Raw genomic sequence first — 13,002 nt, forward strand, 5'->3', positions numbered from 1 at the left:
AAGGTCAGAGGGGGCCCGCAAGAGGGAACAGCCTGTCCCATGGAGACAAATGTACAGGCTATTTGTATTCTCTCTGCCTACTATGGGCTTCCCTGGTAGCTAAGCTGGTAAAGAATCCTCCTGTAATGCAGGAGACCCTGGTTTGATTCCTGGGTCAAGAAGATCCCCTGGAGAAGGGATAGGCTACCCACTGTGGTATTCTTGGGCTTCGCTGGTGGCTCAGACAGTAAAGAATCCACCCGCAATGCGTGAGATCTGGATTCGATACCTGGGTTGGGAAGATCCCCTGGAGGAGGGCATGGCAACCCACTCCAGTATTCTTGCCTGGCAAATCCCCATGGACAGAGGAGCCTGGCGGGCTGCAGTCCATGGGGTCGCAAAGAGCTGGACACCATTGAGTGACTAAGCACAGCACCCTGCCTTCTATATCATCCATATTCTTGTCCTGGATAGCGGGACAGGAAACCTTTGCTGAAGGGGCCAGGAAGAAAGCCAACCGGATGCATGTGGGTGTGGCATTCATGCATGCGTGCCACATACAGACCCCTGCACACAGCCAGAGACAGACCGAGGCTTGGCATGGGGCAAGGAGGCAAAATCTTCCACTTCTGTGATGAAGATGATGGTAATGAAGGTAGTGATGGCTGCCAGCACTTACTGAACAGTCACCTGACACCAGGCCTGTTACATAAATATATTATGGTGTCATCTAATCTTAGAAGGGTGATATTAATATTATCCCCATTTTACAGATGAACAAACAGAGTCCCCAGGACACAACATGACTCGCCTAGGGCCACACATCTAGTAAAGGGCAGAGCCAGCAACCCTGACCCTTCTAGGTCTTACCAATATTGCTCCTTTAGGACAAAGGAGTTATAAAGGATAACAGGGGATGGCAATTTTAAAAAATTGTGTTCAGCTTTTGTGATTAAGTAATACCAGTGGCTTATCACGTCCCTCTTTCTGTTGAATTTCACTTTGAAATTTTATATCCCCAATACTTACGACACTTCAGATTTTTCTGAGTTCTCTTTTTAATGCTTAAAAATATGCTGACACGGTACTTCTCTGATGGTCCAGTGGTTAAGGCCCAGCACTGCCAAATCAGGGGGCATGGGTTCCATACCTGGTCGAGAAACTGAGATCCCACGTGCCCTGCTGGGCAGCCAAAAGATTTTAAAAGACATGTACATTGGCATGATAGTTCCATTCTTAACCCATGACTTAGGCATGATATAGTTTAATGTCATTTGAATTTAAAGAGTATTAGCCAAGCATTTATGGGGAAATAAGTTCTAGTAAGCTGTTATGAAATTGAAACTAAAAGCAGGCCATTCTGAAGGAGATCAGCCCTGGGATTTCTTTGGAAGGAGTGATGCTAAAGCTGAAACTCCAGTACTTTGGCCACCTCATGAGAAGAGTTGACTCATTGGAAAAGTGTCTGATGCTGGGAGGGATTGAGGGCAGGAGGAGAAGGGGACGACAGAGGATGAGATGGCTGGATGGCATCACTGACTTGATGGACGTGAGTCTGAGTGAACTCTGGGAGTTGGTGATGGACAGGGAGGCCTGGCGTGCTGCGATTCATGGGGTTGCAAAGAGTTGGACACGACTGGACTGAACTGAACTGATATGGTTAAGAACCAGTCCTGTTGCATCATATGGGTGACTATTCTTTATTTTTCTTTCACTTTTCAGCACAAACATTTGAGTTTCTAAACTCAATAAATAAATAAAAGTTAAAACCTGTGTTCAGATTGCAGATTTGGGGGTCACCCTGCTGCGTTCAAGCACTAGCTCATCCCTCTTACTGTATGCCCCAATTTCCTTTTCTGTAAGATGGGGATAATAATAGCATGCACTTCCTTCCCGATTTGATTCTTGCCCACTGAGCACCAAGCAAGTGCTAGCCAAGATACGTGTATTATTTCACACTCTTCTCTGGCAGCTTCCTAAAAGCTGTGGTGAAGTAGGTATTTGTTCTGAAATGAAGCTGAGGGTGGAGAAGGGGCGTGGCTAGTGGGACTGGGAGAAAAACCCAGCTACAGAGAGGGGCGTTGTTCGTTTCCGGGAAGCCCCTAGAGTCTAGAGCCAAGAGGCGGAGCCTGGCCGGGGTGTGGCCGGTCCTGGTGTCCCATTGGCTGCTCAGATGCTCCAGGGGGGAATAAAGCCCCGACCCGTTAATACCTGGGACAATTCTGAAGACACACTTACCCCTCCTACACTTCATGTCTGTGGACCGGCTATCCAGTGGGTCCATCTAGACCATCTCCAGTCTATTCCTCCTTTGCCTGAGGCTCAGACGCGCAGCTCTTCACCTTTCTCTGGTAAGCCACCCTATCCATCCACACCTCCATCCCCTGGACTGGAGTGTCTGCGTCCACCTTGGGTTTTCCCTGGGCAAGAGAGGGAGGAAGAGTCAGTTGAGCGTAAAAACCCATGCTCTGAAGCCAGACTGGCTGGGTTCACTGCCAGGTTTGTGCCTCGGTTTCCTCATCTGTACGGTGGAGGTAATAATAACAGAATCTCCCTCTTAAGGTGGTTGTATTTAGTTTATGTGTAAGAGTAGTTAATTTTTTTAAGCATGTGGGATCTTAATTCTCCAACCAGTCCCACCCCACTCACCTCCCCCACCCCTCCACTTGCCTCTGCATTCGAAGCTGGGAGTCTTAACCACAATCCCAGTCCTAATAAAAGTTAATTTTTATTTATTTATTTGGCTGGTCGGGTCTCAGTGGCAGCACACAGGATCTTTGTGTCACGTGGGATCTCCCGGGGACTCTAGCCAGTTGTGGCATGCAGGGTCTCAGGTTCTCAGTCACCCAGAATCCATGCAGACAGACACCCTCCCTCCCCCCTGCTACTGTGTCCTGGAGAAAGCCTGGAGTCTGAGCCTAGGCTCCCTGGTTCAAATCTTACCTCTTCTCTTTGTAATCACATGGCAATTTCGTGGTTAGGACTCCATGCTCTCACTGCTGAGGGCACGGGTTCAATCCCCGGTTGGGGAGCTAAGATCACACAAGCCATGAGACACGGCCATAAAAAAAAAAAACCCCTTCTCCCCTAGTCACTCACTGTGTGATCTTGACAAGCCAATCCTGCAGTTTCTTTTTGTAAAAATTTTTAATTAGTTTGTTTTTGGCTACACTGGGTCTTCCTTGATGCACTCAGACTTTTTCTGTAGTTGTGGTGAATGGGGGCTACTCTCTAGCCACTGTGTGCAGGCTTCTCACTGCGGTGGCTTCTCTTGTTGCGGAGCACAGGCTCTAGGGCAGGCAGACTTCAGTAGTTGCAGCACTCGGGCTCAGTAGCTGTGGCAAAGGGGCTTAGTTGAGCCTCGGCACGTGGAATCTTCCCAGAGCAGGGATCGAGCCCATGCTAGGTGAATTCTTTCTGTCATGACGCTCAGGCTTGACTGGACTCAGCCAGGCAGTTCTCGCTTGGGTCTCTCTCAGGGGCTGCAGTCTGATAACAGTAGCTGGGCTAGTGTCTTCCCTAAGTCAGGCGCCATGTCTGCCCATCAGCTAGGATATCAGCTGGACATGTTCGGCGGGGCACCTCCTGCAGCCCCCAGCATGCCTCCCGGGCTTGCTCCCATCTTGGCAGCTGGGTTCATGCAGGGAGCTTCCCAGTTGCCTGGCAGCTCGGTCACCTTGTATGACCCAGCCTTGAGAGCCATGCTGGGCTACAGCCAGATGACACAGGGCTCCCAGTAGTGGACAATGTCCATCTCTTCCCGACTCCCTGTTCAGTGACATCCTGTTAGTAGCTTGAAATGTCACAGACGTGCAGACAATAGAAGTCAAGGTTACTTTCCCTTTGACGAGGCTATCATTAAACGTTCACCAGCACATCACTGCTTGGAAGAAGTCACATAGTGTTCTTTCCTCTGCAGTCACAGCCCCTCCCTTCATCCCTCCCCCCCAACCCCGACTCAGGGTTCAAGTGAAGGAAATGTAGACCTGACCCCACCTTCCACCTAGAAAAGCCTCAGTGTTGCATCATAAGTGGTGTCGGGGGAGGGGGTAGGAATTGCTCGGTGATCAATCTGGAAAACTCAATCAGAATCTGTTTCCTCAACAGGAGAACTGGACAATAACATTAGGCAATTATCCCGGACATTTCTTAGGGTTGGTAGAAGGATTAAGTGAGTTAATATCTGTAAAACTTAAGAAAATGCCTGGCACATGGTAATCACTTTTAATATGTATTTACTTGTGTGGCTGCCTCAAGTCGTACTTGCGGCATGCAGCATCTTTGTGTCACGCAGGATCTTTTCTTGCGCTTTGTGGTCTCTAGCTGTGGTGTGCCGGCTTATCAGCCCTGCGGTATGTGGGATCTTGGTTCCCCAACCAAGGATCGAACCCATATCCTCTTGCATTGCAAGACAGGTTCTTAACCACTGGAACACCAGGGAAGTCCTGGTAATCACTTTATAAGTGATTGTTAAAATAATATAATAGTTATTCCAAAAAAAAAAAAAACAATAGTAAAAATACCCTTCCCTAATGGGTACAGAGCTTTCCAAAGGTTAGTTGTTTTTATTAAGTTTTTACTGGAATATAGTTGCTTTACAATGTTGTGTTGGTTTCTACCTTACAAGAACCTGAATCAGCTGTATGGATACATATATCCCCCTCTCTTGAACCTCCCTCCCATCCCCCTACCCCATCCCACCCTCCCAAGTCATCACAGAGCACTGGGCTGAGCTCCTGTGTTACAGAGCAGCTTCCCACCAGTGTCTATTTTGCACATGGTAATGTATATATGTCAACGCTACTCTCTCGATTCGTCCCACCCTCTCCTTCCCCTGCTGTCCACAAGTCTGCTCTCTGTGTCTGAGTCTCTATTCCTGCCCTGCAAATTGGTTCATCAGTACCATTTTTCTAGATTCCATATCTATGCATTGATATATGATATTCCTTTTTCTCTTTCTGACTTCCTTCACTCTCAGAGATTAGTTTTGAAAGATGTGTCATTTAAATATGTAATAAACATGCACACAGCAAAACATTGAAATGGTACAGAAGCAGGTGCTGTGAGCCAGTCCTCCCCAGGGGCCCCCTACCCTGATGGGTTTCTTGTGTGTTTTCTGAGATGTCTTATACACATGGATTGTGGGTGTGCACATGCATCCTTGCAGGTTTTGCACAAACTAGACCTGATACCCTGCCCCTGTTTTAGCCATAATCTTGCCGCTCATTCTGAGTCAATACCCACGAGTCTATTTCTACCTCATAATCTTCAAAAGCTGCAAGGTCTAGATGTTATTTCTTTTTCTTTTTTTGACCATGCCTCTCGGCTTGTGAGATCTTAGTTCCTCAACCAGGGATCTAACCCAGGCCCTCAACAGTGAGAGTGCAGAGTGCTAACCACTGGGGCTCCAGGGAATTCCCTGGATGTTATTTCTGATGGTAATAGCTTCCCAGCATAATGTATGTGTGTGTTGGGGTGGGCCGGAGGTGGGCAGGGGTAGGAGGAGAGAAGATGACCTCTGCCCATTTCACAGATAAGGCAGCTGAGGCCAAAGGGAGATTGCTTGTCCGATGTCAAGTTGGTGGCCGAGTTGAGATTTGAACTCAGGTCTCCAGGATGCTATAATCTGGGGCTTGTCTTCAGCTTCCTAGGAAGTTAGGGACAGGGTCCCTCCCAGCCCCACTGCCTACTGAGTAGCAGCAGCTGGCACCAGGGCCAACTCCCCTAATCCTTTGGGTTTCCTTCCTTTCTCCCAGCAATGATGTCAGGAAGACCCTTGCACATGGAAACTCCCGTCCGTGACAGCATGACTCTGTCTAAAGTGGCTGGCACCACGGTCTATCTCAAGCTAGACAGTGCCCAGCCCTCCGGCTCCTTCAAGATCCGGGGCATCGGACACCTCTGCAAAATGGTACAGCCTCATCCGGGCAGATCCCCTTTGTGGACAGGGCAGGGCCGCTGCCACGTGACATCCTAGGAGTTCCAGGCTGGGCCCTGCTGACTCCCCACAGGCACCCTCCGTTGGCACCTCCTCTGGTTAAGGGGCGTCAGTCTGGAGGGTCCCCTCGTGGACTGATGCCAGAGCCATCAGTGACCTTTCTCTCCTTCATCTTTCCCTGAACCAGTTAGTCTCTTTGGGGAGAAAAGATGTCAGGCCTGACCCTTTCCCTTCTCTGTCTCCGCAGTGGGCCGAGCGGGGCTGCGAGCATTTTGTCTGCTCCTCAGGTAAGTGGCCTGCACGCCTCCTCCTGTCCTCTGCTGTGTGTCCTGGGGTCAGGGGCTCCACCTCTCTGAGCCCTGGTTTCCCCAGCAATGAGCCGTTGCAAACATCTGCAGAAGTTCCAATTTAGAATACCAAAGGGTGGCCAGCCCTCATGCAGGGGGGGGTTCAACCCCACCAACACTGTCTACACTCCACCCCTGGCAGCGGGCAATGCAGGCATGGCAGCCGCCTATGCTGCCAGGAAGCTGGGCATCCCCTCCACGATTGTCGTGCCCAGCACCACGCCTGCCCTCACCATCCAGCGGCTCAAGAATGAGGGCGCCACGGTCAAAGTGGTGGGTGAGGTGAGTACCAACCTGGAGCCGGGGCCACAGAGGGCACCGGGCCGAGTCCCCCGGCCCCTCATCCCTCTCGCTTTCTCTGTGATCTTGCAGACATTGGATGAGGCCATCAGAGTGGCCAAGGACCTGGAGAAAAACAACTCAGGCTGGGTCTATGTCCCCCCCTTTGACGACCCCCTCATCTGGTATGTGGAGGCCCCAGTCAACCGGGGTGGGTGGTGACCATGCGTCTACACCACTGAGTGGACAGCTGCCCCAGTACACACCATCATGCACAGCAGCGTACACGTGTGTGCACAGCACACAGAAGCACACACACAGGCACGGCCGCTGGTGCCCACACCCATGTGCGCCAGTGCCTGTTCTCCTAGACCATGGGCAAATGCTTGGGCTCAGATACACAGGGGTGTGTGTGTGTGTGTGTGTGACTGGGGCCCCCGGAGGCAGAACCTGAGACAAAGATCTCAGGGAAAGCAGCTGACTTGGGAGGTGACCGATTCGAGGACTGGGGAAGCGAGATGAGAAAGGAAGGGTACTGATGGACGGTAACCACTGTGGGCGGGTGGAGCTTAATCCCTCTGGGGCTCCTGGGAGCCAGCATGGACCATGACCAGGGTTGTCGAACCCGTGGAGAGGATGTTGGGCAAGGAGTGTCTATGCATCGATTCCTGTAATTCTTGATTCTTGTAATGGAGTGAGGGCTGCTCCTGGGGGTTTCGCTTCCTGGCACTGCCAGCCGCCACATTCACAGTGCTCCAGAGGCCACAGGAAGACAGGTGGAGATGCAGGTGTTGGCAGCTGGAAATAGGGTAGAGTCAGGTTTGAGGGGACCAGCTTCAAGGCCCATCAGCTGCCTGGGATGAGGGCAAACAGGGGGTAAGCGGCATCTTCAGGACCCCTGCCTGGTATCTCCAGGCAGCGCAGCCCTGACCTGCGCCCCCCTTCCCCACCCACCTCCTCCAGGGAAGGCCACTCTTCCATCGTGAAGGAGCTGAAGGAGACGATGACCGAAAAGCCAGGGGCCATCGTGCTGGCAGTAGGGGGCGGAGGCCTCTTGTGCGGAGTGGTTCAGGGGCTGGCAGAGGTGGGCTGGAGGGACGTGCCCGTCATCACCATGGAGACCATCGGAGCAGAGAGCTTCCACGCTTCCACCAAGGCCGGCAAGCTTGTCACCCTGCCCTGCATTACCAGGTAAGCAGCCAGGGAGGCTGTCGTTATATTCAGCGAGTGTTGGGGGAAGCTCCCCCCTCGGTGCTGGTGGCGAGGTAGATCCCTATGCCAGCCCCATTTTGCAGGTGAGGAAACTGAGGCTTTGGTCACTTAGAGTCACACAACCAGTGAGTGGTATGGCTGTTAATGAACTCAAGTCCGTGCAACTCTGTACCATGAACATCACACTTCCTTGCGTGAAAAGGCTAACAATCCTTTATTGGGTTCCTCTGTGGTAGGGTTTAACACACCTCATTAATTTACCATTTATTGAGCCCCTAATATGTGCAAGGCACTGGTCAATCCTGGAGAGACAGTGGTGAATAAACACAGTGCCTGCTCCCAAGGGGTTCATATCCCAGCCCCAAACCTTTCCCAGATGGTGTTTGACTAATATTAGGTTTAGCCCCATTATACAGGAGTCCAAAATAACAGTGGTTTAAACAAAATTGAACTTTATTTCCTCTCATATAAAAAAGTCTAGCTCCATGAAGCCAGGGGCCCAGGACCCTTGATTTTGTTCTCCATCATCCTCATCATATAGACTTATGGCCCAAGATAGCTGCTTAGGTGCTGGCTATCACATCCACACTCCATCTGGCAAGAAGTCAGGGCAGAAGCTGACTTTTCCTTTAAAGACACAGGTATGTCCACTTACCTCTTATTGGCCAGAAGGTAATCACATGGTCTGCCTCCCTCCTCTCTCCTGTCTCTTTCCCCTTTTCTCCATCTTTGTCCCTCCCAGTGTTGCCAAAGCCCTGGGCGTGACCACCGTGGCAGCGCAGGCTATGAAGGTTTATCGGGAACATCCCATTTTCTCTGAAGTTGTCTCGGACCAGGAAGCTGTGGCCGCTCTTGAGAAGTTTGTGGGTATGTATGTGCTAAGTCCTTTTGAGACCCAACCCTGCTGATTAAGGATTATGTGGCTGTCCGTTTGGCACACCAAGGGATGTCATTCGCAATTCTGTCTCCTGTCTGTCTGTGGAACTTCCCATTAATGAAAGTTACTGCAGGCCAGGGGTTAAAACAGGAAGACCAAGGGGACAAATGATAGAAGTCAAATAACGTAAGAGCAGGGGAAAATAACTGAGTATGTAAAATGTGGTTCTGAGCAATGTAGTCAGTTGAAAAAGGAAATTATGGGCCTCAGGGTTGGATTCAGAGGTGAGTCTGTGACTAGGTTGGACTCTTTAAAATATCCTTTTGATTCTCCTTTTACTCTTCCAGATAAGCTTTTTTATTTTTGCCACATAGCATGGGCTTCCCAGGTGGCTCAGTGGTAAAGAATCCCCCTGCCAGTATGGGCGATGTGGGAGACTCGGGTTCAATCCCTGGGTTGGGAAGATTCCCTGGAGAAGGGAATGGCTACCCACTCCAGTATTCTTGCCTGGAGACTCCCACAGGCAGAGGAGCCTGGAGGGCTACAGACCATCAGGCCGCAAAGAGTCAGTCAGAGACCATTTAGCAACTGATCAACGGCAGCAACGTGCGATCTCAGCTGCCCAACCAGGGGTCAAACCTGCACCGCGTGCCGGGAAGCACAGTCTTAGCTGGACCGCCGGGGAAGTCCCTCAGCTGGACTTCGACGGGGTTCATCCTGGAACAGGGATCTCACACACACACACACACACACACACACACTCACTTATGCTGCCATTTAATTCTCCTGTACTGGGAGTTAGTTTGGCCAATCAGTGCCGGCACTCTTGCTCAGATGACGTTGACACAGTGCTCAGGAAATTACAAGCATAGCGGCGTTAGCGCTGATGTTGAAATTCAGCCCTGACTCAGGCCCTAGAAGGTCAATGGACGGTAATGATGGCAGGGTGGGGGTGGGGTGATCCAGGACCAGTCTGTGGCCGGGGCTGACAGCCCATGGCTTCGCCAGTGGCCCGGAGGTTTCCTGGCTCCACCCCCACCATCCCCTTCCTCTGGCAGATGATGAGAAGATCCTGGTGGAGCCCGCCTGTGGGGCCGCCCTGGCCGCCGTCTACAGCAACGTGATTCAGAAGCTGCAAGGAGAGGGGAAACTCCGCACCCCGCTGTCCTCCCTCGTGGTCATTGTCTGTGGGGGCAGCAACATCAGCCTGGCGCAGCTGGTGGCGCTCAAGAAGCAGCTGGGCATGGACAGGCTGTCCCAGTGAGGACCCCTCCCCCACCCGGATGAACCCTGGGAGGACCGGAGTTTTCTGCAGCACGACCCAGCGCCTCATTGTTAATAGTGTTCTGTGTCTGCTGGAAGCCCATGGCCCACGCCAGTCAGTTAACCTGGTTTCTCCTGAGACCAGTGTGTGCAGCAGCCAGAAAGGCAGTAGCCAGCAAGGCTGTGAACTGAACTCTTTTGAGTGTTTGGTTTTTTCTCAGGAAGCCCAAAGCCTACCCTTACTCACTTTTCTTAAATCCATCCCCACCCCTACCCCTGGCCATGCCTTGTGGCTTGTGGGATCTTAGTTCCCTGACCAGGGATTGAACCTGCGCCCTCAGCAGTGACAGCATGAGTCCAAGCCACCAGACCACAGGGGAATTCCCTTTACTCTTCTATTGTGCAAACTTTCATTTTCATAAGAAGTGCTTTTTTATCGAAACAGAGCTCCTCTTTGAGTTCTTCTATGACTGTCTCCCTCCCTCCCTCCCTCCCTCCCATGCCCCGCTCTCAACCTCCTGTCACCCCCGCTCTCAACCTCCTCCATGCCCCCCTGCCCCTGGGAACCCTGGGGCCCCACATGGAGGCCGGGACTCCAACTCCTGCTGGGCGTGTGTGCCAGGAGGGGGCATCTCTGCATGTCAGGGAGCCAGTGAGGGAGAGCCGTGCTGAACGAGAGGGGCTTGGGATGGGACACCAGCCTCCAGTAGAGGCAGGACCAGCTGGGAAGGCAGAACCAGACGGGAAGGCAGCCTCATTCTACTGGGAAGACCTTCCTGATAACAGAATAATTGTATCACAGAACCACTAGAAGTGGGGTAGTGAGCCCCTTGTTCCTGCATGCTAAGTCACTTCAATAGTGTCTGACTCTTTGCAACCCCATGGACTGTAGCCTGCCAGATTCCTGTGTCCATGGGATTTCGCAGGCAAGAATACCGGTGTGGGTTGCCTTGTCCTCCTCCAGGGGATCGCCCAACCCAGGGATCAAACTTGTGTCTCTTGTGTCACCTGCATCGGCAGGCAGGTTCTTTATACCACTAGCACCACTTGGGAAGTCCCGGTGCGGGGTGGGTGTGAACCGATGATGGACACTCAGCCCTGCTCTACGTCAAGCCAATCCTCTCAAACACAAAACCCTGTCTTCAAGGACAGCACATACTGAAGCCAGCCTATAAACCAGACAGAAGAGGAACCGCCGGGGCTGCCTTGGTCCTGCAGGGAGCACCCCCAACACCCCTGCACCACCTATAGCAGCCCCTGGGACACTTGGAGCCCCAAGTTTGAGAACCACTCTAACCCCTCGGGGTACACACAGATCCACATGGGCTTGCAGAGGGGAAGCCTCCACCCCCACCTTGACAAAGAGCAGGTACAGTGGGATTTCAGGGAAAACCCGCCCTACTGACATGGCTATAGGCTGATTTCCAGCCAGGAGAGACAGCACATGTACCTGAAATCAGGAGACAGGGGAAGGATGCGGGGGAAGGGATTGTTAGGGAATTTGTGGGGCATGGACATGCACACACTGCTATATTTAAAATGGATAACCAACAAGGACCTACTGTGCAGCACAGGGAACTCTGCTCAATGTTATGCAGCAGCCTGGATGGGAGGGGAGTTTGGGGGAGAAAGGATACACATGTACGGCTGAGTCCCTCCAATGCCCACCAGAAACTGTCACAGCACTGTTTGTTAATCAGCAATACCCCAATACAAAATTAAAAGTATTAAAAAAAAAAAATCCAGGAGACAAGAGTCAGCAAAGGGCAGGCAGGGATGGGGAATTACCAGCTGACTGGCCCCAGAATTGTTCCCGGAGGGATAGAGTCTAAAATATCAGTCAGTTCAGAGAAACCTGCCCAGAACAGGAGCCTTCCAGCTTCTACCTATATGTGGAACTTTAAAAAGTTGAATTCCCTGGTGGTCCAGTGGTTAGGACTCCACGTGCTTCCAATACAGGGGGCATATTTTCTATCCCTGTTTGGGGAACTAAGATCTCGCAAGCTGCGAGTGCAAGCAATGTGCCCCCGAAAAAAATTACACATATACATATATACAGCAAACCCACTCCCACCCCTCAACTGTGCTTTGGTTTTTCCAGAGCATTTACCAACATCATACACACTATGTTTATTTATCTACCTCCTCAATGTAAACATCATGGGGTTTTTGTTTTTTTTTTTTTGGTACCTGTTATGAGGTATCTCCAGGACCTTGTAACAGTGCCTGGCATTTTTTGAATATCTGATAAATTCTTGCTAATGAATGAATGTTGAGTGTGTAAGGCCCCACGTGGGCAATGTCATAGCCACCATTGCAGTGAATCTCACCCTCCTCCAAGTGTGTGCATGCGCACACACACACACACGCAGAGAAATGCTGCTTACGTCATTACCTATTTTAACAGTTGAGGTAATGCAGGCACAGAGAAGTACCGTAACTAGTAAGAGCTGGAGACAGGATTCGAACCCAGGCCTCTGACTCCAGGGCTATGTGCTTTCCTCTCCCCAAGCATGGCACGAGTCTTGTCTCCAGTGGAGGCTCTGGGTAAGATCGGATGGGGAGGGACTCTGTTGCATTGATCTGTCTTCCCCCACCGCCACCCCTGGTAGGACTTGGGAAGGTGAGGGTAGGACTTGGTGGTTAACAGAGCCCTACAATAGGACCCAGAACAAAGTAGGTGTTCAATAAGCACATGGCTAGATGGATGGACAGATATGGGTGGATGGATGCATGGGTAGATGGGAGTGATAGCTGGATGATAGATGGATATGTGGATGAATGGATAAATGGAAGACGGACGGACGGACGAACGGATGGATGACCGTGCGGACGGACGAGGGGTGGGTGGGTTGGCAGTTGAGTGTCTGTATAGACACTCAGACAGAAGGATGAACAGGAGGGTGCACGGGTGAACGGTCGGAACTCAAACCTGAGAAGAGAAAGGACACCGCCCCGCTGTCCCCGCCGCCCCAAGAAGCACAGCACAGGGGCCTCGGCCTCTCTGGTTTAATGGTGGCACAGCCTGCAGTGCGGTTCCTGTAGCAGGGGGCCTGTGGGCCCTGCCCGGAGGCCAGGGCAGGCCGGTGCTGGGGGGCGGGGCCACG

At 51.7% G+C, this 13,002-nt stretch overlaps 1 protein-coding gene across 1 annotated transcript; it reads left to right on the forward strand.

Moving 5' to 3' along the window:
• The first annotated feature begins 2,083 nt into the window (after positions 1 to 2,083).
• Positions 2,084 to 10,339, forward strand: SDS (serine dehydratase). The gene is made up of 8 exons (XM_010828564.1): positions 2,084 to 2,330; positions 5,736 to 5,890; positions 6,165 to 6,204; positions 6,407 to 6,546; positions 6,637 to 6,728; positions 7,507 to 7,734; positions 8,498 to 8,622; positions 9,691 to 10,339. The coding sequence occupies exons 1-8, from the start codon at positions 2,153 to 2,155 to the stop codon at positions 9,894 to 9,896; spliced, it is 1,164 nt and encodes a 387-aa protein (XP_010826866.1). The 5' UTR covers positions 2,084 to 2,152; the 3' UTR covers positions 9,897 to 10,339.
• Positions 10,340 to 13,002: the final 2,663 nt, after the last annotated feature.

The sequence above is a fragment of the Bison bison genome, unplaced genomic scaffold (assembly GCF_000754665.1).
Source record: "Bison bison bison isolate TAMUID 2011002044 unplaced genomic scaffold, Bison_UMD1.0 scf7180017864495, whole genome shotgun sequence".
NCBI lineage: Eukaryota > Metazoa > Chordata > Mammalia > Artiodactyla > Bovidae > Bison > Bison bison.

Coding starts and splice junctions, on each gene's coding strand:
- SDS (XM_010828564.1), top strand. CDS start 2,153: ATGCTCCAGGGGGGAATAAAGCCCCGACCCGTTAATACCTGGGACAAT. Junction 6,205..6,406: donor GCATTTTGTCTGCTCCTCAG/GTAAGTGGCCTG, acceptor CACCCCTGGCAG/CGGGCAATGCAGGCATGGCA. Junction 6,547..6,636: donor CGGTCAAAGTGGTGGGTGAG/GTGAGTACCAAC, acceptor GTGATCTTGCAG/ACATTGGATGAGGCCATCAG.